The sequence below is a fragment of the Calidris pugnax genome, unplaced genomic scaffold, assembly GCF_001431845.1.
Source record: "Calidris pugnax isolate Ruff unplaced genomic scaffold, ASM143184v1 scaffold44, whole genome shotgun sequence".
Classification (NCBI taxonomy): Eukaryota; Metazoa; Chordata; class Aves; order Charadriiformes; family Scolopacidae; genus Calidris; species Calidris pugnax.
The window spans coordinates 3450778-3476366 of record NW_015094506.1 but is presented as its reverse complement, the minus strand read 5'-3'; the positions used below and the strand labels follow the sequence as shown (position 1 = coordinate 3476366).

Here is a 25589-nt window from a genome sequence, read left to right as displayed (position 1 = left end):
GGAGACCAAAATAACCCAAACCACAAGAGATCCCCATCTCACCCTGGCAAGTGCAGAGTTGGCTTCGGCACAGGCGCTGGGGTCGGTGCCCGTTTCTCTGTGCTCACCCTCAGCTCCGGGGCTGAGCAGGGGATATCCCCTGCTCTCGTGCCAGCTGTGGGGCAGGGAGAGAGGACAGCTGGTGGTCAGCACAGCCCGCAGAGTTCAAGGGTGGGTGGCAGCACCAGCAGCCCAAGCCACACCGGCTCTCTCTCTACTGGATGGGCAGAGGCTGACAGAGCCCATCCTGGGACCACCAGCCCCACTGTAGAGGCAGTAAGGAGGAAAGAGACTCTTTTGGTGGCCCCCTGGCCTCTCCTGCGACGGCCACGAGGAACCCAGTTAGGGGGCACGGCGTGGGGGTTGCTCAGCCCTTTTTCCCAGACACCGGTGTGCAGATCATCAGGGAGAAGGCATCTGATTTCTCCCTGCTTGGCTTTCCACTCCCCCTCCTCCACTCTTCCCACTGAGGGGGCTCCCGGCTGGTACTCACCGCTCCGTCTCCTCCGCCGGGCCCACGCACACGTATACCTCGCACTGGGGGGCTAAAATGTGGAGGGCATCCCAGGGCCCACCTGGGTCTGCGTCGCTGCCGGCATCACACCCTGAGACCTCCACGGCATGGTCCTGCGAGGAAGAAGGGGATGCAATGGTGCTGTCAGCGTGCCAAGGATGAGGAAGAAGGCTGCCCTTCGGAAACGCCTGCTGCTCCAGCCTCCTCCGAGAGCAGATTGGCCTCTGGGGCTCTTGATGCCTCTCCTGGCTCGCTGCTGAGATTTTTCTTCTACTTCAGGAGGCCAGATAGGCCCAGCATCCTCCTATTTGATGTTGAGTGCTGCAGGCATCCCAGAGACAGCGCGCAGGGATGAGGGCTCAGGGAAACCACCCCCCCTCACGTCCGCCTTGATGCTGCTGGCGGCCGCTCTCCTTCACCACCCGGATAGCCCAAAGAGAGGCAGCGGAGCCAAGAGGGGGGGTGATGTTTGCAGAGAAGGCTGTAGCCCCAGCCCCTGCCTCTATCTGTCAGAGCTTGTAGGTGTCCTAGCATTCTCCCCAGCCCCATTACCTGCGGGGCTTATGAGCAGCAGGGGGGGAGGCTCCGGGGGAGCTGTGGCTGTCCGCGCCGCCTTCCCTCCAGCGTCTCACCCGCCCTGGGATTCGCTCAGAGGAGATGGCTCTGAGCAGATCGTGGGTGAAGGGCTGAGGTAACCTTAGAGGGCCCGGGGCCAGGGGGAGAGAGGGAGAGGGCGAGAAAGAGAGAGGGAGGCTCATTACTATTTCATCATTCCGGGCCAGTCGCTCCTGGAAGACGGAGAACAACACGAAACCCTCTGTGAACATGAAACCGGCTGTCGCCCGGTCAGGGGCAACCAAGCGGCTTGTGAGTCCAGCCCTGCGCCTAAGGACCGTGTTGGATCAAGGGATCCGGATCCCAACGTCCTATGAGATTTATCCCCCTCCTGTTTTCCCCCGTGGGAACAGGTTGCTGCAGCTGCCCCAGGGACAGGGCTCATCCCCAGCCCTAAGGCAACAGCCCAGGGCCACAGGGACATCCGCCAGGACCACATTGTAGGTCAGGCAGGCTGTAAATGCAGGCATCAAGCAGAGATTAACTCAAGGTGGGTCCCTACTCTGCCAGTCCCCCCTTCCCTCACTGTAGTTTTGCATCTGCAACACCCCTGCTTTCCCTTCCAGGACCTATTGAGCCCCTTGTACCTGGTGTCCAGCCCTTCCCAGCTAAGGTGGCTCCCAGCTCGGGTCTGGGCACAGCTAAACGGTGAATCCCCATGGCTGGGAAGACTCGCTCTCCATGCAGCCTTCCCCCAAAGACATCCAGAAAGCCCGGCTAAGCCTTTGTGTTAGGAATTTCCATCTCTACAAAGGCACATGGAGTCCCAATGTGGAACAAAGGACCTTTTAATGAAGTATTCATAGCCTCCGGGTGGGATGGAGGAGCTCACCTGGATAGCATGCGGGTGAGCTCCTGCGGCTCGGAAACAGTGCTGGCACAGGCTCTTTGCAAATATGTTGGCTTCAAAGTTCATGCAGGGCACATCATCTACCGAACCAGACATTGTCCATAGCAGGGATGAGGCTCTTTGGCTGATGGGCTGCTACCGGGAGCAGCCAGGAGGAAACGGAGGAAGAAACAGCAGCAGAAAACCAGAGCTTTTGGTTCTCCAGCCTCAGGCTCCTGTGGAAGCAGGAATGTTATTCCCAGACTGAAGTTTGCTGCTCTCAGCTGGCAATACTGGAATCAAAGGGCATCCAGGTGCAAATCCATCAGTATGATCCATGTAGTTATAGATAATAAAAGGGTATGCTCTGGCAGAGACATCTTTTAGAAGGGGGCACCTCACTGCACTCTCAAATGACTGCTGACACCATCCCAATTTTGGAGTCCCTGTGAACACAGAGAATGATGCTCACGTCCTGCTATTTTGTTTGATGAAAGTTTTCTTCCTTTGAGCTCTCTTAAAGGGCACAAAAAGGAAATCTTTCCTCTTGACTATGTTGCTTATAAAGCTATAAGCAGTTTAGGAAATTTGAAACCCACCTAGAGTTTTCCTAAACTTGTTGATCCCACTAAAATTTCTGAGACCTGTAGGACAGATGATTGCAAAACTGTGAAAGGCAACAAGCATTTGCCAGCAAAAATTTGCTGGGCTCCACACTTCTGTCCTGGGTTTCCACAAGCAACCTGCCCACCATCACCTCCTCTATCGCGCAGGATCTGAAAGCAAGTCCTTGGATTTGAGGATGTGATCTGTGCTGGGAGGGCTCCACTTAATTCATCTGGAGGAGGCACCAACAGAAAGATGGGAAATCAGCATGGAATGAGTCCAGCATCCCTGATGTGAGTATGTCACTGCTCCCCTAAACGTGGACACTTGAATCATAGCAACTGATCAAGGCTATGGCTGTTCCCCAAAGCAACCAGGGCCAACTATTAATGCCAAAACCAAGCTATAACTTTTGTTTGTCAGTGCACTCATTTGCAATACAGCAAGTTGCACTAGTGCCAACCTTGCAGCCTCCATCCTCGCATTGGGGTGCGTTTTCTTGACTCATTGACACCAAAAGCCACACAAAAGCCTAAGCACTCATCTGCCAGGGATGCAGCACAAAACACCCCAACATCGCTGCCCACCCCTGCCCATGGAGCGCCACCCGTGGCCGGAGCCCATGGCACCCCACTGCTTGACGGGCAAATCATTGCTCCCCAAATCCCTTGGGGACTACTGCCAGGATAATGCTGCAATCCCCAGGGCCTCTGGCACGCACGCGTGCAGCCATCTAGCCAGCCATACCCAGTGCTCCCAGTACGTCCCAGTGCCCCCAGTACCTGGGCTTCCCTATGGCTCCCAGCACCTCGCCGCCCGCCGAGCTCCCCCCTCAATGAAGCCGGCCGTGGGAACTGCGGGCAGGCAGCCCCCGCCCCTTCCCCTCTCATTGGCCGCCACCCAGCAGTGATTTGAATACCGCCCTCTGATTGGCTGGCGCTGGCGCGGGGCCGATGGCACCCACGTGCCGGTGCCAGCCGGCGGGCGATCGACCCGGCCGGGCCGGGCTTGGTGGCCCCGGGGCTGGGGAGGGGACAGCGGGTCATCCCCCCGCCTTGCCCGCTCCTACCTCGGCCTCTTGCCTGCCCTTCCTCCCCGGGACCACCGAGGGTCTGCCCCAAGCGCTCCCCCCCGCCGGCATCACCCCAGGAGTTAATTAACTTGAACCCTAAGCAGCGGACTCATCTGCCATGGCTCAGACAGCCCGGTGTCACCGTGTCCCCAACACGGCTCCAGCGGGAGGTCATCCCTACCCGCAGCACTCCCCCCGAGAGGTTTGTCTCGCCTGGGCTTTACCCACCGAGCAGCAGCCCCGGCTGAGCCTCGCTGCTCCTGGAGGAGTGTGCTCAATGCCCGTCCTCCATTGCTCCCGCTACAACCCATCCTCCTCCTCTTCCCACTCCTGCTGAGGGTTAAAAGAAGTTTAATTTCACTTTTTGTGTTTCGAAGGCAGTTTGACACCCTCTCCTCAAACCTGTCTTTCTCAGACAACCCCAGTTATTCCTCTCCATTAGAATCATAGAATCACAGGATGGTTTGGGTTGGAAGGGACCTTAAAGATCATCTAGTTCCAACCCCCCTGCCATGGGCAGGGACACCTCCCACCAGACCAGGTTGCTCAAGGCCCCATCCAGCCTGGCCTTGAACACTTCCAGGGATGGGACATCCGCAGCTTCCCTGGGCAGCCTGTTCCAGTGTCTCACCACCCTCATAGTAAAAAATTTCTTCCCGAGATCTAATCTGAATCTTTTTTCTTCCAATTTAAAACCGTTTCCCCTTGTCCTATAACAAGCCCCCAGAAGTTCCCACCACTCTCCCAGTAACCCTTTTCCCCAGCTCATTTATGGGATACAGCACTGGAACCAGCAGCGGGGCTGTACTGGGCATGGCCTTGAGCTTGAAACGCTACTTCAGAGCAATAACCATGGTTCACCGGTCACCACACAGCTCACGCACACCCTGCAGCCGTGCCTCCTGCGCACCACCCTCCTGTTTTCATCCCCCCATCCCTGAAGCGTCTGACCTTTCAGGCTCCCGCTCTGGTTTTGATCCTCCGTAATCCCAATTTCATCTCCCCGCGCGCGCATGTGTGCGGGATGGCAGCCTCACCAGCGGAAGCCATCAGGCATGGAAAACCCCAGGGTGGCAGCCCACGTCAAAAAGCCTGGCAGGAGGAAGGCGCAGGTGCCCGAGGTGGCCTCACTGTGGAGCCAAGCGTGAAAAGCCCCCGGCAGAGACCGCGGAAGGGCGAGCGGGTGGTCTCTGCTTCTCCTTTTTGGAGCAGTGGCTGCACCAGCACGTTGATTTTTTGCAGGTACCTTCGGTTCGGAAGCGGCTTCCTCCTGAATAGCTGGAACTTGTTTGTGAGCAGCAAGGAGAATTAAAAAAAGAAAAGCACAACAAAAATGCTCAAATCCATCTTGAAAACACCAGGGGAAGCAGCAAACAAGAAAAATTTCAAGCCATGGCCTGGTATGAACCGTGACGCGTCCGGCGAACGGTTCACGCGGTAACTTGCGTCTGGGAGCTCATATCCTTGATCCAATATCCCCTGGGGTGGCCCGACTGCACACCCCGTGCGTAGCACAGACAGCAGGCTGGGGCTGAGCCAGTGATGCACATCACAAAATAAAGCTTTAATCAATCAAATGGAGAAATCAATAGCCCAGCGAACAATCCTGATGGTTAAGGCCCTATAGGGTTTAACGGTTCTATTCTTAGTTTTTCCATAGTTTTGTTTTGTTTTCTTTCTTTTTAATGTGAAAATGCAACTTCCAGCAGGACCTGGAAGTCTTCAGAGCATGGCAGAGGCCATTGGAGATTTCAGCTGACACTTGAGAAAGGCTCAGAAGTTATTAGGACCAAGGGAACAAACCAAAAAAAAAGAAGAAAAAAAAAAAAAGAGATTCTTCTAAATCACCAGGTAGCAAAATAACAAATGGGGCCTACAGGAGAGATGGGGAGGGACTCTTTATGATGGAGTGGAGCGACAGGACAAGGAGTAATGGTTTTAAACTGAAAGAGGGGAGATTTAGATTAGATATCAGGAAGGAATTCTTTCCTGTGCGGGTGGTGAGGCACTGGAACAGGTTGCCCAGGGAAGTTGTGGATGCCCCAACCCTGGAGGTGTTCAAGGCCAGGCTGGATGGGGCCTTGAGCAACCTGGTCTGGTGGGATGGGTCTCTGCCCATGACAGGGGGGTTGGAACTCGATGATCTTTAAGGTCCCTTCCAACTCTTAACCATTCTGTGATTCTATAAAACACTGAAGAGCTAATGAGGTCACTCTTAACATCCCAGCAGGATTACGAAGAGGCAATCCAGCGCTGTCCCAACTACCGTCCCAGGCTGTTTACAGGCAGGAGGCAACCCTACCTACAGTTCACACTCCACGCTTGAACAGATTTCACAAACACACGAACCGTACATTTCCTTAACAACAGCCGTTCCAGCTCCAGAGCAAATTCCTGGGGCTGGGGCAAGTGCAAGTCACCTTCTCCCTACAGCCACTCAGCAAGGTGCTACATCCCAGAGAGAAGGGGAAGCTGCTGTACCACACACACCGAGAGTGTCACACACTATCCTCCAGCTTCGAGCCGCAGTCCCCTCGGCGTGGTGCACCACTGCAAACTGAACTTCCCTCTCCTTCCCTCCTACATCCCCCCTCAAGCCCAACCACGGCAGAATAGCTCTAGAGCACATGACTCCCAAACCAGAATAAGAAATGCTTTGCGCTCCACACATGGACTCTTTGGATGCATCTCCTCAAGTTGTGCTCCTGCAGCTCTGAAACACACAACACCCCAAGGTGAGACAGGGAGTTGGGCAAGGTCACGCATTAAACCCCGAGAGCTTTCTGCAGTGGCCTTTAAGGATAAGCAAGAGATCACCACGGCTATTTTGGAGGTGAGGAGGCCACACACACTGCACTTTCATGACATGACCAGGGTTATTCAGAATTAGTGTCCGAGAGCACCAAGCCTCAGCTCAGGAGGGGACTCTGAGCCCAAGCACACAAGGCACTGGTATGCATTTGCCTGCCATTTACCTGTTTCAGGGGAGAAAGGGAGGTGGCAAAAGGACCCTGACACAAGCACGTGTCACACAGCTCCCTCCAGAGGACATGCACTAGCAGAAATTGCGTAGTTGCTCTCAGTGTTGAGATCAGACCTCCCTCCCCAACACGCTTTGAAGAATTTCTGTGTTTGTGTGCGCATGCTCCATGAAACAATGAGATTCACACCAGGCTGGTCCCCTTTGCTTTAGCAGCTGGTGGCCATCAGTGTTGCTCTGATGTTCCTCCACGAAGCCTCAGGCACCAGTTTTCTCTTTCCCCTCCCGTTTCTGGCATGAGAAATCTACATACTTGCCCATTGCCGGGTTGCCAATTTTCTGGTGTGGGTTTTGGCCACACAGGCCTGTTCTCCTTTCATCATTTCTCTGCCAGTACATGCGGCAAGGGAGGAGGCCTGGCTGCCAGAGACAGAATAGTCACCATCTCCTAGGGATACTGGAGGACAGAGGCCAGAATACTGCCTAGGCTCACTCTCCTCCTCAGGATTCACTCCCAGTTTTGCCACCAGCATTCTTCAACTGTGCAAACCCCCTTTTTTTTTTTTTCTTTCTTTTTTTCCCTCCTCCTTGCTGAAGGCATCCATGCTAAAAAACATACACTGAGGTCCCAAGAAGAAAGGCAATTAAACAGTCAGCAGCCCTGAGGTAAAGGGCAGCCTCTGCTGCTCCCACCCCAGAGAGGGCCACACACACAGAGCAAGGGCATTAGGGCATTTCATACTCCTCTGAGCTATCGCAATTAGGATCGGCACATTCAGCAGGCAATGGAATGAGCCATTCCTGCTCTGGCTGGTTCTGTGTTACCACAGAAATAGCTCCTAGCTATTCCCTTTCCTAAGCACCAGCAGATTTCAATATCCTTTAAGCAACAGAAATCATCTCGCCTCTTCCCAGCCAGTACTGGGAAGTTGCTGTTACGCTTCAAATAAGTCACAAATGGTTTTTATCTTAGCAAAATGACTTCACAAAGATTTATTCACAAAGTTACCAAATGTCACCTGCAATAGGTACCAAAAAAAAAATAATATAAAATACCCCTGCATTCAGGTATGGCACTGGAGAAGAAACACATGAGACAAGATGATGCCATGTCTCCATGGAAAAAGGATTTACTGCATGGCAGAAATGCCTGGGCACTGACGCACGAGTGGAAGCAGAGCTCTTCCTAGTTGCATAAACTGCCCTGTCGGCATGGTTGTCACACTCAAACCCAGATCCTCCCCTTTGGTAAAGCCAAGTATCAGCTCCGGAAGGGGAGGCCCAAGGACAGGAGGGTTACGCCAAATAGAGAATCTGACCCCCAGCAAAAGTTTTTAGAGACTCCGTGGCACCCAGACACTTTGATGGAGATCCCTGCAGAAATAAATGGGTAAACCATATAGTGCTCCTGGTGAGCACTCAGGAGGCGAGAGAAAGGCTGAACTGGGCTCACTGTTGGTCAGAGGGCAACAAAATCAAGGTCCTTGCTCACAATGAAGAGATCCCAAAGAGCAGCAGGCCAGATGTGGAGAGTTGTCCCAGTTGCTGGTCCAAGCACTAGTTCTCTCTGTTAATCTTGGTCACGGCCCATTTTGCCCGTCAGCCTCCGTCGCTGAGTCTTAGTGGTTCGCCCCGTGCTGGATTTCTGCATTTTCTTGCGTGGACCCTGCCCACGCTGGGGTCGCTTTCCTTTCGTCTTTTTCTTGCTATGCATGTGCAGCGTGGCAGTAAGAGAAGAGATCCTGTGTGGGGCAGGAAGAGAGAAATGTTTGGGGACCAGAATCTGCAGGAACAAGGCGAGACCACAACAGCAGGAGAGCCCTGTGTGGCCCAGCAGGAACAGACACTAGCCATGGCAAGTCCCAGGGGGACACCACTGGGCTGGGCATCATCCTGGCAGGGCAGAAAACTTGCAAGTCTACAATAAGCAGTAACAATCAAAATGAATTTTCTGAGCAGTGGGCTGTCCAGCCACCACAGAGTTAAGTAATTCTCTGTATCCTCAAAGCAGCTGTAAATCCTGGATACTGAAAAATGTGGAGAATGCCAAAGCTTTAAACATTAGGGTCTTTTGACCTTCATCCTAGAGACAAACTCTGCCCCCTGCAATACACCCTTACCCGCAATATCTACCGAGAAGAACTAGGCAAACAATTCAGGACAAAGCTCACCCTGCATTGCATCCTCCTCCTCCTCCAGCTGTCACCAGGGATCAATGCGATGAAAACAGAGCGTTTTGGGCAGGCTTGTGCTCTGCCAGTGCCCTCTGCTAGCTCCTGCCCACCGGCAGCACAGCACACCCTCCTTCCCTGCAACCCCATGGCTGATCCGGGAACCCAAGATCCCCCTGATCAGCTTCCACAGCCTAGTAGCAAAGAGTTGAATAAACTTATACATACTTTTCAGACAGGAAGGGGTTTCTGGACTTCTTGGGCATTGGTCTTACAGGCTTGTTCACCACCTCTTCCCCTTTTTCTTCCTCTGATCCATCACTTTTTCCCTTAAAAAAAGGAGCAAAAGATTAAAAAAAAATCATCCCTATACACACATTAAAACAGGCAGTCTTGTGATTCCAGTGTTTCTGCTGCCTTCTTGGTTTCATCCTCTTTTGTGGCCCATCCAGTCATAGATGAAGTCTTTTTTGATTCTCTATATATCTTGCTGTCCAAATCTCAAGATTTGGGACAACCAGTGGTAAGTCCTACAGTAATCCACCTTAAGATCCAAAAACTTTGGCATGATCTTAAGGTCATGCAACTGAAGCCTAAAGTATGAATTAAAGGTTTCAGCTTTTTTCTTAAATTACTATTGAAATCTCTTGAAGTGGCTTTTCAAATTTTAGAAGTTGACCTTATAAATATAAAAGGTTAACTGCAAAACACAAACACGTCTTCAAAGAGCTCAAATCCAGCCATGGGTCATGAAGATCAAAAGGATCAAGTCAACCAGTTCCTGAAAACCTCTATGAAACAAATGTGAGATCTCAGTTACAGTATGTTTTGAGAATAAAAGCAACTGTAACCAAAACTGAGTGGTTTCCTTATTTGTGGTCGAAGCAAAGGATCATGGAGAGAAAAAACCCTCCCTGTGCTAATAGTAATTTTTCCTGGAAAGGACACAGAAAAGAGGTTGAACACAGTCCACACAACAAAGTGTGAAATCTTGCTGCTTTTGTTGTAACAGCTTTTAAAATCCTACATTCTCCTCATCCATGCCTGTAGTACCTTTCATTTTAACAAGGTCATCTGAGGCTAGCAAAGGATTCCAGGGAGGTCTGGAGTGAGCTGTTCACGTAGGACATCTCTTCCTCTTTAGAGGCCCAACATAAGTTGTGGAAGAAGGTAAAGTTATGAGTTTCCCTTTTCATCCCTGCTCCCATGCAGCTGCATGTCTTTGGGCCTATTGAGGGAGTACCAGGCCAGCCCCAAAAATGTTTACAGCTGATACAGAGAAGCAGCAAGAAGCTTTACCACAGGGGTGGTCAGTCCCAGCTGGCGCGCTCCTGAGAGGTCCAGGTCACTGATGGTGGTCACTGTTACAATATGGTTTGGGTGGTCGATATTCACAGACTCTGTCCGTGATGTCACCAAGTGCTCCAGTTCATCAGCCTCATCTGGGGAGACAAGAAATCCTGCTCTGCAAAGTGCCCAGCTTCTCCCAAGATACGCTTATTTTTTTTCCTGCAGTGCCATGCTGAGGGGGAGGACCCAGCCTTTGCATGCAGGCTTAACGAGCAGAGGGACACTATGATCATGAAGGGCAAGCTCCTTCTCCCAGCAAAGGGGACCCTGTAACACCTTGGGGATGTCTTCCTGCTCACTCCTTTCTGTACAACCCACCCGATGCCCTGTCCCACCAGGGCCAGAGGGCTGCAGGCATCACTGCTCAGATCACAGGGGGCCAAATCTAAGGACTCCAATCTCCTTAGATTGGAGATTAGGAGAAAGTTCTTTACTGTGAGTGTGGTGGAGCACTGGAACAGGTTGCCCAGGGAGGTGGTTGAGGCCCCATCCCTGGAGATATTCAAGGTGAGGCTCAATGAGGCCCTGGGCAACCTAGTCTAGTTGGGGGTGTCCCTGCTGACTGTGGGGAGGTCGGACTAGATGACCTTTTGAGGTCCCTTCTGGCCTGGATGATTTTATGACATGAGAGAAGCCAGGAGCTGGCACCGTGGGACAGTGTGAGAGCACCCCTGCTCTTACCACCCAGCCAAGGATGTCAGACCACAGGCACGCACCTTCCACCCCTCCCACAGCCCAGCGCCTGCAACCGGCCAGCACTTACCGAGCGCCTCCTCCCTCTCGCTCAGCATCTTCAGATACTCCTGGTGCCGCTGAGGGATGGAAACAGGTCACTGAGGCGCTTCTGCCCCTCCAGCCGCCCGTCCCCCCTGCAAGTGTGGCAGGGGAAGCCCGAAGACCCCTCTTCCCCCGCGGCCTGGTCCCCGCGGCCTGTCCCGCTCCTCGCCCGCCATAGCGGGAAAGAGGGGGATGCCTTCTCCCATTAAGGGCCACAGGGGATATCTGTGGGGGGGTACCTCCTCCTTCATCTTCCTCTGCTCCTCCTTCAGCTTTCGCTTGATCTCCTCCAGCGCCGCTTTCCTCCGCTCCACCTTCCGCTTGTGGAAGCCGGTCAGGTACTCCCTACCGGCAGCAACAGAGACACGCACACCGGTTTTAGCGACCCCCTGACCGGGAGATGCCTCTTTTCCCCCCGCCCCGGCGCTCACCCGGCCTCACCTCCGTCTCTCCTCATCAAAAGTCACCACCAGCCGCCCCTCACGGCCGCCAGGACCCTTCTTCTTCTTCTTGCGGCCCATGGCGGTACCACGCTGCCGCTACTGCCCGCCCCTTCCGCCGCCGCCCCGTCGGGAGGGACGGCCCCCGTACCGCCCCGCTCCGCCCCGCCCGCCATTTTGTGCCGCCGGGCCTGGCCGGGGTGAAGTGGGCTGAGGTGTCGGTTTCCTCATGGGGTCCCCAACGGTCCTTGTCGGTGGAACCACTCTTGGGCCGAGGGCGGAGTGGCCCCAGGGTGCGAGGGGACCCCGAGCACCACCGGTGGTGGGCTGTGGGGCGCAAAGAGAGCACGCTGGGGCCACTGCCTGGGCTGTGGGGCGATGTGAAGGAGCAGAGTGGGACTGGTGATCGGGTCCTCTTGTTCCAATAGTGTGTGATGCCTGTGTGTGTCTCCTCACCTGCTCCTGGTGTGCTTTTCCCCCCCAGGCTGGGACCAGGAGAGAGAAGTTGCAGTGGTGGACCTTGCAGGTGTCCACTGTCAGCCCTGGCATCCAGCCTGGGTCAAGCATGGGGAACCTCCAGGCTTGGGTACCTCCAGCTCCTCTTTTCCTCCCTCCTGGAAGAATGTTCTTGTGGCCAGCCTGGTGCCCAGTCTCTCACCCTGAGACTTGCCACTCCTCCAAGTGTTTTCATGTCTGCATCTCTTTAATAAAGGTCATTCCTCCAAATATTTAACATCTGCGTTTCTTCAGTAAAGGTCTGACAGCTCATATCAAGCTATCATCACTGCTTGGTGTCAGTGACACCTGTGCTGCGCTTAGCCTGGGGAGACAAGTGCCCGGATGGCTCTGACACCAAGTCTCCAAGGTGCAAGACCTGGCTGAGCAGCCATGGTGTCAGCAGTTGATGGTGGAGAGAGGTTCCAGCATGAGTAAGTGGGGGCACCAGGACTGCCATCTTCTTGGCTGCTGGCCTGAGTCCCTTTGACTGAACTCTTGAACCTGCCTTGCCCTCCGGTCCTCACCCTAAAAGTGGGTGTAATGCTTGCGTGGTGGCCAGATGACTTTGGGGGAAGCTCCTGAAGAGCAGCGGAGGCAGCCAAAGCCACCACCCCCAGCCCACAGAGCGTGACAAGCCCTGACATTGCCTGGCGGCCACTGGTCCAGCCCACAGAGCGTGACAAGTCCTGACATTGCCTGGTGGCCACTGGTCCACAGCTGCCTGGCCTTTATCAGCTCTCTCACTGGTTAGGCTCTTTTCCTGGCCTGTCCTTTCACCAGCAGAAATGCGGAAAAACCAGTTCTGTGGTTAATTGCTGCACTTCCCTCCACGCCCATGGGGCAGGTCTCCTCCTCCTCCTCCTCACTCACAGTCTGGGTGCACTTCAGCCTCCAGCCCCTTCGTCCCTGCCTGCATTCAGCCGACTCAGGTGCACTGTCAGGCCTCCGCACTCCTTCCATTAACCTCACGGCTTCTCCTGCCTTCCCATTTTCCCTCTGTCAGCAAGAGCTTCTGGCTCTCTGCTGGCTCTTTCTCCCTTGGGCCACCCAGAGGGTTGGCCCACAGGTGCAGAAGGTGCAGGCAGCTGCCCTCTCAGCCCTGCCCTGCCCAGAGGGATAAGCGTAAGGACATGATGTCTGGAGGCAACGACAAGAGCATGAAGGCCCTGAAGGAGGTGTGGAGAAGACCGGAAAACTCTTTGTGTGCAGACTGTGGGAAGCCAGGTGAGTCCTCAAGGGCTGCTGGAGGAAGACTCAGAAGCAGGGGGCTGGGGCTGGTCTCTAACAGCAGGTTGGTGCTGGCCATCTGACTGCACAGGAGCCTGGGGCAGAGAGGGAGGAGAGGCATTGCTGTCTCTGGATATTCGCTTCCTCTCTCTGAAGGTTGGCAAGGCAGGAGGAAGGAGATGCTGCCACAGCGCTGGTGAGAAGAAGGACAGGGACACGGTAGAGCCAGATGAGCAGGGGCGGTGGAGCAGCAGCACCGTGGGTTGCAGTTGTGTCAGATCTCAAATACAAATCAAGGTCATGCCCAGTCAGGACCTGACAGGAAAACTCCTGGTGAAATCCAAACTGCTTCAGAAAGAAGGCATGATTCAGGAGGGCATTGTCTCCTCCATGACTCAGCTATGAACTGACAACCTGCCACAGACGCCTCAGAGATTTCTTTTACTGAAGAAAGACGCACTGAGAAAGACCCCTCTTGGAAGGGTCTCCAGTTTGAGGTCCTACAGGTGCTGCTAAAAAAAGCCATCATACGACTCCCAAAAGGGGCATGTGGAGTGTACCACCCGAGCCAAATTAAGACTGGGCTAATTAGTGCCGTTTTATCTTCTTAAATTCTCCCTGGAGAATTTTGGATTCAAGGCTGGTTTCCACTTCCTGAGCTAAATACTGTTGGGGGGTTGCTCTGTTGAGTCTTTTCCCAGAGGTGGTTTCAGTTTCATCTTGGGTGACCCTTTATGCAGAGGGAGTTCGCAGAGCACTTTGCAGTTTTTCAAGGTTCAGGTCAACAGAGATTCAGATGAAGTGGTTGAAGCAGGGGCAACGAGGGACTAATAGCTATGCTTTTTCCTGCCTGTACCTTGGGTGTTAATTAACCAGCTCAAATGAAACTGGGGTCACCCAGCTCTCTCTTTCTCTGGACTATGTTCTCAGTTGAGGCATGTCTTCCAGAGGAATTTACCACCTCTAGTCATACCCTTTTTTATACCCTCAGATCCTGACTGGGCATCCTCTACTTTGGGTGTCTTTATATGCCTCAGCTGCTCGGGAATTCACCGCAACATCCCTAGCATCAGCAAAGTCAAATCCCTGAAGATGGACCACTGGGATGATGCTCAGGTGCAGGTGAGATCTTTATCCCCACTCGTATGTCAGGTGGGTTGGGTCTAGGCCATACACAAATATGTCCTGGGAAAATCAGTCTTCTGGTGTCACATAGTTGGAAATTTAATCTGATACATAGTCCCCTTTGCTGCTCATGTTCTGGATACTTAAGTGATACCCACTGGGAGAGGGATGATGCACTTGCCTTATGTGTCTCCCTGTGTCCTGTTACTTTATGGCAAATGCAGAGCTCTTGCAATGTATCTTGCCAAGGCTCAGGGTCTTTGTTGCTTCAGATCACTCATTTCCCACTCACCAGCACCGTCCAGCTTCAGTGTCTCCTTGGTTTCAGTAGTCCAAGGGGAAAATCTTGGGCAAATCCATACTCCGAGGAGAGTTTCCAGATATAATGTGATCTCTTGAGAAAAAAGGCATTTATGGGAACTTGACTTCTCCCTGTTACACCCCCTTCAATCCATTAATCTTCAAGGGACTGAAAAAATTTTCCAGAGATCCAAAGAAAATAATCTGTATCTCGCTGCTTTTTTGGAGAGGAGCAAAGAGGTTTGGAATGTCCTCCGGGATGGCATTGCAGAGCTGTCATTGAACTTGGTCTCCCTGGAGATGTGGGGCATGGCGGCAAATCCACCGAATGTGTGCGCGCGCCCAGCCCCACAGAAGTGACATTTATGGCATTCTGTTGATTCAGGTGCAATCAGTGTAACTTCTGAGAGTAGACAAGACCTTTGAGACCCACCTTTCTGTAGCCGGACTTTGCTGGGATGTTGCAATGGGTGGGAAAGAGAATGCTCCATCAGAGCTCAGTGTGCATCTAAGCCCTGTAGTGGGTCAGGAAAAAAATAAAAACAGCCCAGCATGAGTCTGCATCAACAGGAAGGCACTAACTCTCTGTCTCACCCTGCAGTTTCTAGCCAAGCATGGAAATGCTGTGACTAAAGCCACATACGAAGCTCACATCCCTATTTACTATTACCAGCCAAACTACAACGACTGTCAGTAAGTTGCTGCATAAGGAAGAAAAGGGGGAAGGGCCAGGTCTGTGTTCCTCTAGTTTGTTTCTGAGCTACCTGTCACCTCTCCCCCCAGAGTGCTGAGAGAACAGTGGATACGGGCCAAGTATGAACGCAAAGAGTTCACTGAGCCGGGAAAACAGCTGCCATATTCTGATGGTAAGAGCAGAGCAGAGCATCAAAATATCCTGCCTGTCGCCTTCGCTGGAAGCTTTTGAGCACCCTGAGGAGAAAGCTCATAGTGTCAGGGTTGCAAATCCCACATGTAGTCCTGAGAACCCGGCTGGTCCTTACAGGGCATTGTTTTGGGGAAGTTTAAACCGTGGGCAGTGGTTGTTAGCACTGCCACGGGTTGCTTCCAAGCTCGGTGTTACCTGCTGGCATTTTTCACAGACATTTGTTGTCTTGGTGGAGCCAGACCTCTGCAGTAAGGAATTTCTGTCCTGCTGCATGCCACCTCCTCCAACCATAGCAGTTGTCTCTGAAATGTCACTTCTGTTGCTGTGACACAAGGCGCTGGAGCCCAAGGGCCTGCAGAGTCAAGTGGGAAGAGTTCTGGTCCCACGCCAGGGTCTGCGTGGGCCAGGACTCTGATGTTGACTTTCATGCTGTCAGAGGCATTAGTGGGAGCCAGCCTAGGTGGTGGGAAGCATCTGGGAACGGCTTTTGGTGACTCTATCTGGTCTGCAAGCCCAGGAACACCACCATCTTCAGTTGTAAATCAAGAGGTGAGACCTCTCCTTCTCAGGTGTTTGTTCTCAGCAATAGTCCATCACGTGCTTTAGCCCAGAGGTGTGGCTGGGACCCCAGGCTACATGCAGCTCTCTGATGCCTACTGTGCCTGTGGGGGAATGCTCTAAAAAGTGGCCTTTCTGCTCCTAGGGGTGAAGGAAGGCATCCTGTGGAAGCGAGGCCGAGACAACGGACAGTTCCTACCCCGCAAGTTCCTTTTGTCTGAGAGAGAGGGATGTCTGAAGTATTTCACCAAGCAGGATGTGAGTTATGGTGGTCAGCTCCCACTCAGGGCAGCAGGGTCATGGAGATGTTTCTATTTCCTGTGCGTGTTTCTGAGGTTGACTTGCTCATCCCAGGCCAGGGGTGATAACAGAAACGTGGCACTGAGGGGAGGGGTCCCCTTCCTACTCTCAGGGCGACATTTTCCACCATCACTGCTGATAAAAGGACTTATCATTCAGTTCACCCTTATCCATTTGCCTGGCTATGTAATCCTGCACCATCCCTGGAAACAGCCTCACCCCACTCTGGGCCAAGTCAGCAAATCCCTGTTGTTTGGTTTGTTTTGAGGGGGGCTACTCTTCTGCTAGTTATCTCCCTGAAATGAATGGGACAAGTGCTAGGATACTGTTGCATGGGAGGGAATGGCTTGGGATAAGGAGGAGCAGGAGTGAGGTCTTTCCTTTTGGGGCCAGGTAGCCTTTAGACTGGCTCAGCTGTAAAGTCAGATGCACTCTTAGTGACTCACTGGCGGTTGCATAGCAGCCATGGCTCAAATCTAAATTGGAGGGGCTGGGCCACTGTTTGGGTTTAAGCATGCCACACAGTGAAGGGACTGTGTGCTACAATACTTTTGCTGGGAAGGAGCAGTTATTACCTTTTAACGGCCTCTGACCCTGCCTTACACCGCTAAGTCAGCTCAGGTCTCTTTCCCACCAGGATTGCTCATGCATGACCAATGCCGTTCTGTTCTCAGGCCAAAGAACCCAAAATCAACATTAAAATAGATGTTATCAATGCTACATTCCAGCCAGTGAAGATTGGGAACCCCAATGGCCTGCAGATCACCTATCTCAAAGACAACAAGACCCGGAATATATTTGTCTACCATGAAAGTGGAAAGGTATCTTGTTTTAGCATCAAACACTGCAAAGCAATTGAGGTGGTTCGAGAAGCTGCTGCTATTAAATAGTCTGAAGCATGGCTAGGATGGGGGTGTGTGTGTGTATGTGAGTTGCTGTAGGTAACAAGGTGGGGGTTCTGGCTCTGTGTTTGTGTGTCTGTGAGAGAGTTTTGCTGCAGGGAGCAGGGCAGGAGCACTGGCTGAGGTGGTTTGTGTGGGAAGAGCTGCCGTAGAAGATGTGCAGATGTGCTGCCTGTGCACGGGGCAGCCGTGCTGTCTCTGTGTGTGCGTGCATGAAGGAGATGCTGTAGGGCTGCGTTTGTAGTTAACATAGGGCTGGGTGCAGCTGGGTGAATTCAGGCAGCTCACTGTTGCTCCGGCTAAGCTTTCCTGTGCTTTTCCATTCTCAGGAGGTAGTGGACTGGTTCAATGCCATTCGCTCCGTGCAGTTCCATTACCTGAAGGTAGCATTTCCCATTGCCAGCGATAATGAGGTAAGGCAGCACTAGAGTGCAGTGCTGAGTCTCCTGCTGGTACTCGGTTATACGATAAAAGACCCCATTAGTTACTATTAGATCCCGGGGTACAGAAGTGGAAATTGCAGTGCTTAGATAGAGGGATGAGAAAGTGTGTGCAAAAGGGCCTGTGATGGCCAGAGAACAACTGCTGTTTCTGGGCACTTTGAAGGCAGAAGTAACTCCTGCAAACATGAATTTAAAAGGTGGCTGAGTTTGGGGGAATAGAAGGAAGGGTCGGGGGCGAATGTGAATAGCGAAGAAACAAAGAAAAGTGAATGTTACTCTTGCCTTTTTGTCAGATTAAAAATCGACTGACAAGAAACTTCCTGAAGGAGGGATACATGGAGAAGACTGGTCCCAAGGTGAGCTGCTGTGAGAGGAGAAAAAAAAAATCTAACAGGGACCTCACAGAGAGCCCCTCACCTTCCCTACTTCAATGTTTTTCTCCTGCTGTTTCCCCATTCCCCCCTGAATCTTTAGACACCCGTGGGAACAGTGTGTGTGCACCAAGGGAGGGGACAATAAAAGGAAGGGGAAGGACACATGTGAAAGTAGATGAAGCCAGAGTCCCTGCTTTCTCCCAGAACAACAGATCTCTCTGCATGTGTCTGTCTGTGCCTGACCTTACAGGTATTTAGCGTCTAGATTTCTCCTGTCTCAACTCTGGGGTCCTTCATAGAAATCCATGAGTTGGGGACAGCAGTTGGGACAGAAAAACCCAATACTGATCCCCCCTCTCATCAGCTCAGAAAGGGTGAGGAGGAGGTTGCTGTTAAGGCAAGGGCTTGGTTCAAGCTGTGGGGATGAGTTTTGGGTATCCATTCACGTCTCGCAGCAGAGGGCACTGTCCCCTTACATATGTCACCTCTTCCCTTCACAGCAGAGAGAGGCTTTTAAGAAACGCTGGTTCACGCTGGATCACCGCAGGCTCATGTACTTCAAGGACCCTTTGGTGAGGAGGGGATCTGACCTCTGGCAGCTGCGGGCAACATTGCTGAGGGCAGGGTCAAAGAGGCTTGAAGGTTCCCCAGCTGCTCTGAACGGACTCTAGGTTTTCCCGTTTCCATCCCACTGTCCATTCCATGCTTTCTGTGCTTGTTTCTCTGCCTGCAGGCAATGCGGATGGGGAGGGCAGCAGTGTAAAGGTGGTGATGGGGAGAAGACTGACATGGGGGGTTCCTCAGGGCAGCAGTTCCTCTCTCAGACCTCTCGAGATCTACAGTCTTAAATTTTCCTTTCCACTGCTGCCTTTGGGCATGGCCTCCCTGCTCTTCTGAATCCCAAGACTACCTTCAAATCTTTTTTTGCTTCTACATCGTTGGTCCTCACCCTCTCTCCTCCTGCCCTTAGGTGCACTGCTATTATTCCCTGGTTCTTCTGGGATTCCATAAACCCCACTCTTTCCCTCCTGGTATGCAGGATGCGTTCGCTAAGGGTGAGGTGTTTGTGGGCAGCAGAGAGAATGGCTACAGCGTCCAGAAGGGATTGCCTTCGGGGACACAGGGCAACTTCTCGTGGCACTATGGCCTCACCATTGTCACCCCCGACCGGGAATACCTCTTCACCTGTGAGACGGAGGCTGACCAGCTGGACTGGATTGCAGCCTTCACTAGCGTCATCAACCAGGCCATGACACCACAGGAATATGCCAGTAAGTGCCTGGATCCTGTTTCTTTCCCCTTCTGCCACTCTGGTTCAGGGTATTGCCCTAATGCACTGCCTTTTTCCTCCACTACAGTTGAAGCCTACTTCAAGTTTAAGTCCTAGGAAGCCATGTGGGAACTTCGCTACGAATCAACTCTACCTGGTCCTGTTGGGTGGGCTGTCAGGAGAGGAGATCAACATCAGAGAAACACGGTGCTCTTAAAGCACCCTTTGAAGCACTTTTTTTTCTCCATAGACATTCCACTTTGTTCTGGGGGCCAAATTAAGCTGCTTCCTTTGAAGTGCAAGACTTTGTGAGTCTGAATCCTCAGTGCAACCCGTCACTGTTAAATTGCTGTGATCTGACTGGACACTGGCAGGCCTTGCCTGTCAATTGGGCCTTGAAAACTTGGCACTTGCTATGTTGGACATGGGACTGAGCGTAACTCCTGCACGAAGCTGCAGACAGCCACCTACCTTAGGCAAGGAAACAACTGCCTGCCTGGAGCTACGCCCCAGTGGGTTGCAGGGGCTGCTGGACTAGGAGAGACATGAAATGGCTTCTCTGCTGGTGACAGAGATGTGAAACATCTAGATATTTGATCAGTTAGAGCTGTAGTTGAGAAAGGTCACTTAATAGATGTAATCTAACAACCTCCTGCCATGTGTAGGCTTGAAAGCTGCTTCAGACCACATTTGTGTGGAGACCTTCCTCTGATTGCTACAGAGAATATTAAGAGACTTGCTCAAAAACAATGTGTGTGTGTATATATGCTTACGTGTATGTGGATAATGTGTGTGTGTACGTAACAAAAAGCGGTGTGGAATACTACTACTAGGGAAGATACTGTGAGGGATATTCATGCCACTGAAGTTCAGCTGTCAAGTTTGAGTCTCTAGTCAAACCAATGGAGAGAGGTTGGGTCTGGCAGAGAGCAGTCTATGGTGTGTCTGATATAGACTTTGGACTCTCGGTTGACTTTACTAGAGCATAGGGGTTGATGTCTGAAATTAGTAATACATGGATCTCTGCTCCCTCTCTGTATATCAAAGGCCTGGCACTTTCATGCTGCCCTATACATTAATGTGTATATATTGTATATTACATATGCATACAATTTTATGCAGCAGTAGGAACCCTGTGTGTTCATGGCCTTCTAGTAACAGTTAGCTCTAACCACTAAATCAGCCCATGATTCATATCTTGAAGATCAAAGGTCTCCTGGGAGAGCTGTGTTTCCCAGGCTGGAAGGACTGGCCGAGTTCTGCTGATGACTGTACAATCTGATGTGTCTGCAGTTTCACACAGGCAGTGTGAGAGGAGGCATCTAGTGTGTTAAGAGGAGCTAACTGGAATTAACGAGCCAACAAGTATTTTAATTAGCTCCTAAAGAAATGAATAAAAAAATCCCATTGTAATTTATTTTAACTTCCTGAACAACCTGAGCTTCTAACTGCTAAGGCATGAGGTTGTTTCTTGGAAAAAAACACAGACAAGCAGAGCAAGGAGCCATGGCTTTTCATTGCATTTCCTGGGGCATGTGGACTGTGAATCTTCCCATCAGAGCCAGATGAGCAAAGTCATCATCTTCCACTGCTTCTCTGGGAGAAGCTCTGTGCTGAGACCACCACAACCTGTTGGGACCCATCAACTTCTGGGATGAGAAGCAGCATCCCTCATCCTGCTGTCAGGGCACGATGGAGCTTTCCACCCAAAAATAAATTTTCGCTGCAGTTTGCCAATCTCTCCCCATTTGGAGCATGTCTGTCCCCAAAACCAAAGGCCATTACAAAGCTTATGTTCTAAAATAAGTGCCTTTTGGTTCTGATAATGTGAAAATGGGTCAGTGAATTAAGAAAAAAAAAGCTCAAACCCCATCTAAACAACTTGCATATTCAGTTCTCCGGGAAGAAGAGTAGAGAGCGTGACCCAACCATCCTGAGATTTCATATAGATAACCCAGAGGTTATCTCTGAGCTCTGAAGTTCCCTCCATCAATGCCGTATGTGCCATAAGCCCACGCCTGTGGCATGGTCATACTGAAGCTGATGCTGTTCCATGCAGCATATTGCTTGGGAAGGTGCTTGGGTCCTACTGCAGTGAGGGCAGTACCAGTGGGATGCTTCCTTCTCCTGTTTGCTGCTGTGTTATTGCAGCTGGGGATGAGTGGAGGAGCTTAACTTGGCCACAATGAAGGTAATACACCGAAGATACAAAAGAGCATGACTGGAGTGGCCTGAAAACCTCTGAGAAATAACAGCAGAGCATGTTTGGTAACGTGCACATTTGTCTCTGCTCTGCAAATTCTGTCCCACTGTGTCTGTTTCCTGAGATGAATGAGGCTCAGATGTGGGCAAAGAGCAGGATAGCGCTGGGCACAGAAGTGTGGTGGCACGGATGTCATGCAGTGATGCCCCACTAGAAGGCAATAGTGCCTACCTAACACACTTCTGCTCTGGGGCGGTACAGCAGGTCTTGGGGGTTTGAGGGAAGGAGGGGGAAGGCTTAGAGGAGGAGGATGCTCTTTGAGAAGAGGGAGGAAAGAGTCGATCTAAAATATTCAGCCCTTTTTGTCTCTAGGAGCTTGCTGCTGTCTGAGGGACAAGGGTGGAGCAGGGCCTGGTTGTAGTAAATGTGAGATGTCCTGGCATCTGGTGGGCTTGCTCGCAAACCTGGGGACTATGTTCATTATCTACACCTCAAAGGCTCCTGATATCCTTGGAAGGGAGTGGGGAACAGGCCCTCTCAGCCTGGTATGGCTAAGGGGCAAGGAGAGCAGTGTGGCAGCTCCCTGCCTATTGCATTTTCAGGGCTGGCCCTTGTTTGCCTTCTAAAGCCGCAGTGCGATGCGTTCCACCCACTGCTGCATTAGGGAGTCTTGTCTTTTAGTTATCTCCTCTTTCAGATGAGGAATACAGTGTAACAGGAAATGGGAAAAAGAAAAAAGAATGAGAAGAAAGAGGGAGCTGGAGGAAGGCACTGGGGAAGACTGAGCATGTCTGCAAGAAAGAGGAGGGAGCCAGCATGGCTCCTCAGCTAGTGGCTAAGAGCCCAGTATAAACTGGGACTGCGTTCGCACCGGTGTGTGAAGCTGTGAGTCAGACACATTCCTCAATGCAATGGGCAAGGCAACTCTCCAGGGGCTGGTTCAGGGCGGGAGACCCACTTCTCCAGAGTCCGTCTGAGTAGAGAGAACACAGACCCGGGAGGAAAAATCCATTTTTCCACTGAGTTTGCTGGTTTCCTTGGGCCCAGTGAATGCTGGAGAAACAGCAAGCAAGGAGCTGGGGAAGACCAGAGATGTTTCCTCCTGGATGGCAGAGGTTATTTTGCACCTATCCATCTTGAAGGGGAGGGAGGTGTCCCCTTTTCAGCCCTTCGGTGGTTAAGGAAAACTACTGGACAGAGCTTGCGATGGACAAGATCTGGAAAATGGACTGCGCGTCTGGAGGTGAGGAGTAGACATCTCTGGAGTACCTTATATCTGATGAACTTTCACCATTCTTCCCTCTCATGTTAAGGCTAGACGTGTCCCATAACAGCGAGAGAGGGGAGGGCAGAGGGAAGGAACTGACAGCCTGAACTGCTCTTACTCGCCCTATCCAAAGATGTTTTGTAATTCTTCCCCCGTCAGCACAAGGCCTGGAGAGGACCCCGAGGGTGGCAGCTTCTCAGAAGAAAGCAGTGGTGGGGATGACAGCGGCAGTGTCCTGGGAGGGGACAGCCCGGTCACCGGGCCACTGGGTGCAGTGCTGCTGATCATGTGCCTCACTGGGATGGTGGGGAACATCTACACGGTGGTGGTGGCCTCTGGCAGGGTGGCGGGCCGCTCAGCAGGCTCCTTGGGGGTCTACGTGATCAACCTTGCAATGGCTGACCTCCTGTACCTCTCCACCATCCCCTTTGTGGTCTGCACCTACTTCGCCCACGACTGGTTCTTTGGAGATGTGGGCTGCAGGCTTTTGCTCAGCCTGGACCTCCTCACCATGCATGCCAGCATCTTCCTCCTGACCGCCATGAGCCTGGAGAGGTACTGGGCGGTGGCCAGGCCGCTGCGGGCCAGGTGGGCCGGCAACGCTTACCGCAAGCTGGCCAGTGCTGTCCTCTGGCTCCTCTCGCTCCTGCTTACGGCCCCCATGATGGTGATGACCCAGCTGCGGGAGGGGGGCGGCCCCCAAAAGCGCATCTGCATCCCCACCTGGACGCCGGCGGCTTTCCGGCTCTACCTGACGGTGCTCTTCGCCACCAGCATCCTGGCACCTGGTGTGGTGCTGGGTGTCGTCTACACCCGCCTGGCCCAGGTGTACCGGTCCTCTGCCTGGAGCCCAGGGCTGCCGGTGGTCGGCCGGACCCCCTCCCGACGGCTCTTCTCCAGGATCGCCACCATCGTGGTGGCTTATTGGGCCTGCTACCTCCCCTTCTGGGCTTGGCAGCTGGCTGGGCTGTACTGGGGTGAGGGTCTGGGCATCACTCCCACTGCCCAGGCCTACCTCAACTTCGGTGTCACCTGCCTGGCCTATGGCAACAGCTGTGTCAACCCCTTCCTCTACACCCTGCTCGCTGGCAGCTGCCGCCGCCGCCCCGGCCACGGTGGGATGAGCATGGCACGGCCACCAGCACCCTCCCAGGAGGCCACGGCAGGCCCAGTGGGAGGCCACAGCATCCCCCCGGCTACTGGGGAGTCATCGGGGTCTGTGGGGGAAGGTGAGGGGTGAGCAACGCCCCAGGCTGGGAACATCTCCTGTCCTTTAGCTGGGCTTGAGTGGAGAAATAAAAGTGTGTCACCTTCCGTGCCAGCGTGCAGTGTCTTCCGTCATTATTGTGGTGCGTTCCCCTTCATGCCTTCCCCTTTGCAAAGCTGCTCACCCTCCTTGTCTGTGGGGAGGATGCATGTCTCGAGGATCCTGAGTCCATCCTGAGGTCCTCCAGCCCTTGCACGCCAGCCTCCACCTTGCGCAAGGTGGGGAGTGGGTGGAAGGGAGCAGTCAGCCTCGATATATCTAAATTACACATCTGGGGAACCCTCGCCTCCCCTCACCTCCTCGCTAGCAACTGGCTGAGCCATAACAAAGTCAGGACAACAGTGAGTCACAGATTTCACAGGAGCAGTGAGTCACTTCAAGAAGTAGCCGCGCTAGCAAGAGACCTGAATAAGGTTCAGCCTCTTGTGGTAAAGCTCACACTCAGCTTTCTTCCCCCACCCTCCACAAAAAAATCTTTGAAGAGTCTTTCTAAAAAAAGAGTCCCACATACAGTAAAGAAACATTGCGAGATTTCTCCAAAGCACAGCTTGGGGAGGTCAGCATATTTGCTCAGCTTTCAAGATCAGCCCAGCAGCGGCAGCTGCAAGGAGAAAGATCCACAGTATGTCCATCATCACAGCTCATGGAGGTAGCTATCACCAGCATCGTGGCCCTGCTGTTGTTGAGGAAATCCCCAACTCTCTGGCCTACCAGATGTACCCCAGTCTGCCAGACTGTGCGAACACCACAGTATAAACCATGCCAGGTCTCTTGCCTTGAGGCCATCTAGCCTAGCATGGCTCACTTCCATACAGCTAAACTCGCTTATCCCCAGAAAGGATATCCTCGTCTATATCACCCTATGGGAAGAGTTCCCAAGCTATGCTGTCTCCCAGTCATGCCTATGCACAGGGAGGCAATGCTAGATATCGTGTTCACTGTCATAGATGTAGCCCTAAAGAGCAGGATGTGATCATCCAGAGCAGGCTGGCTTTGAGCAGCACAGGGCTTCAAGAAAGATCCAGCTGCAGAGCCTTATGTTGCGTTTACACCCCAAGTATTCCTGTCTCCCTGCTCAAAAGCCCATTTTGATCCCCTGTCTCCAAGTCCTCTCTCTCTTCCTCCTTAGCCTCCCTCTACATGGGTACCTGAGACACAGGACCTGGCAAAGCCTCATGAATTATGGAGCAAAACTAGGAGGTGCTGCTGGCACAGGAGCAAGTCCCTGTGCTCTGCCTGCTCAATGGGAGGAATTGGCCCAGCCAGGCCTGCAGGGAGTCCTTGTAGAACACTGAATGATTTGTGCTTTGTGTTGCTCATGGCCAAGCCTGGAAGTGTGGACCCAGAGATTGGGTTCTTCTATTCCAGGCCTACGTGGCAGCTTCTGCGTATTGTGGAAAGGGCAGCTCCCACCTTCCCTATACCCACCAGGCACAGGCTGCGCAAGAGCAGTAATCATTGCTGCCAAAGTAGCATTAGACTAGGAGAGCCCCCAAAGCAGCTGCTGGCTGACAACTTGGGTAACAACTACTGAGAACTGTATGGTAACATCAAACATGCCTCATCATCTTCAGTC

The 25589-nt window shown here is 52.6% G+C and overlaps 3 protein-coding genes across 4 annotated transcripts; 2 read left to right on the top strand and 1 right to left on the bottom strand.

The window, feature by feature from the left end:
• Positions 1–7616: 7616 nt before the first annotated feature.
• Positions 7617–11514, bottom strand: NOL12 (nucleolar protein 12). Its single transcript, XM_014964349.1, has 6 exons — positions 11395–11514; positions 11193–11298; positions 10940–10988; positions 10126–10268; positions 9055–9155; positions 7617–8397 (listed from the first exon to the last, which is right to left on the bottom strand). The coding sequence occupies exons 1-6, from the start codon at positions 11472–11474 to the stop codon at positions 8226–8228; spliced, it is 651 nt and encodes a 216-aa protein (XP_014819835.1). The 5' UTR covers positions 11475–11514; the 3' UTR covers positions 7617–8225.
• Positions 11515–12772: 1258 nt separating this feature from the next.
• Positions 12773–20856, top strand: LOC106901531 (arf-GAP with dual PH domain-containing protein 1-like). Of its 2 annotated transcripts, none has more exons than XM_014964348.1 (11): positions 12773–13115; positions 14110–14240; positions 15145–15236; positions 15327–15409; positions 16133–16245; positions 17016–17108; positions 17519–17602; positions 17926–17988; positions 18507–18578; positions 19046–19277; positions 19365–20856. In XM_014964348.1, the coding sequence occupies exons 1-11, from the start codon at positions 13022–13024 to the stop codon at positions 19391–19393; spliced, it is 1086 nt and encodes a 361-aa protein (XP_014819834.1). In that variant the 5' UTR covers positions 12773–13021; the 3' UTR covers positions 19394–20856. The 2 variants fall into 2 exon arrangements, with proteins under 2 accessions (XP_014819834.1, XP_014819833.1); XM_014964347.1 differs by having other exon boundaries at positions 16962–17108; positions 19365–20855.
• Positions 20857–22353: 1497 nt separating this feature from the next.
• On the top strand, positions 22354–24046 carry LOC106901149 (urotensin-2 receptor-like). Its single transcript, XM_014963517.1, has one exon. It carries the CDS (start codon positions 22880–22882, stop codon positions 23984–23986), a length of 1107 nt encoding a protein of 368 aa, XP_014819003.1. The 5' UTR covers positions 22354–22879; the 3' UTR covers positions 23987–24046.
• The last annotated feature ends 1543 nt before the right edge of the window (positions 24047–25589 follow it).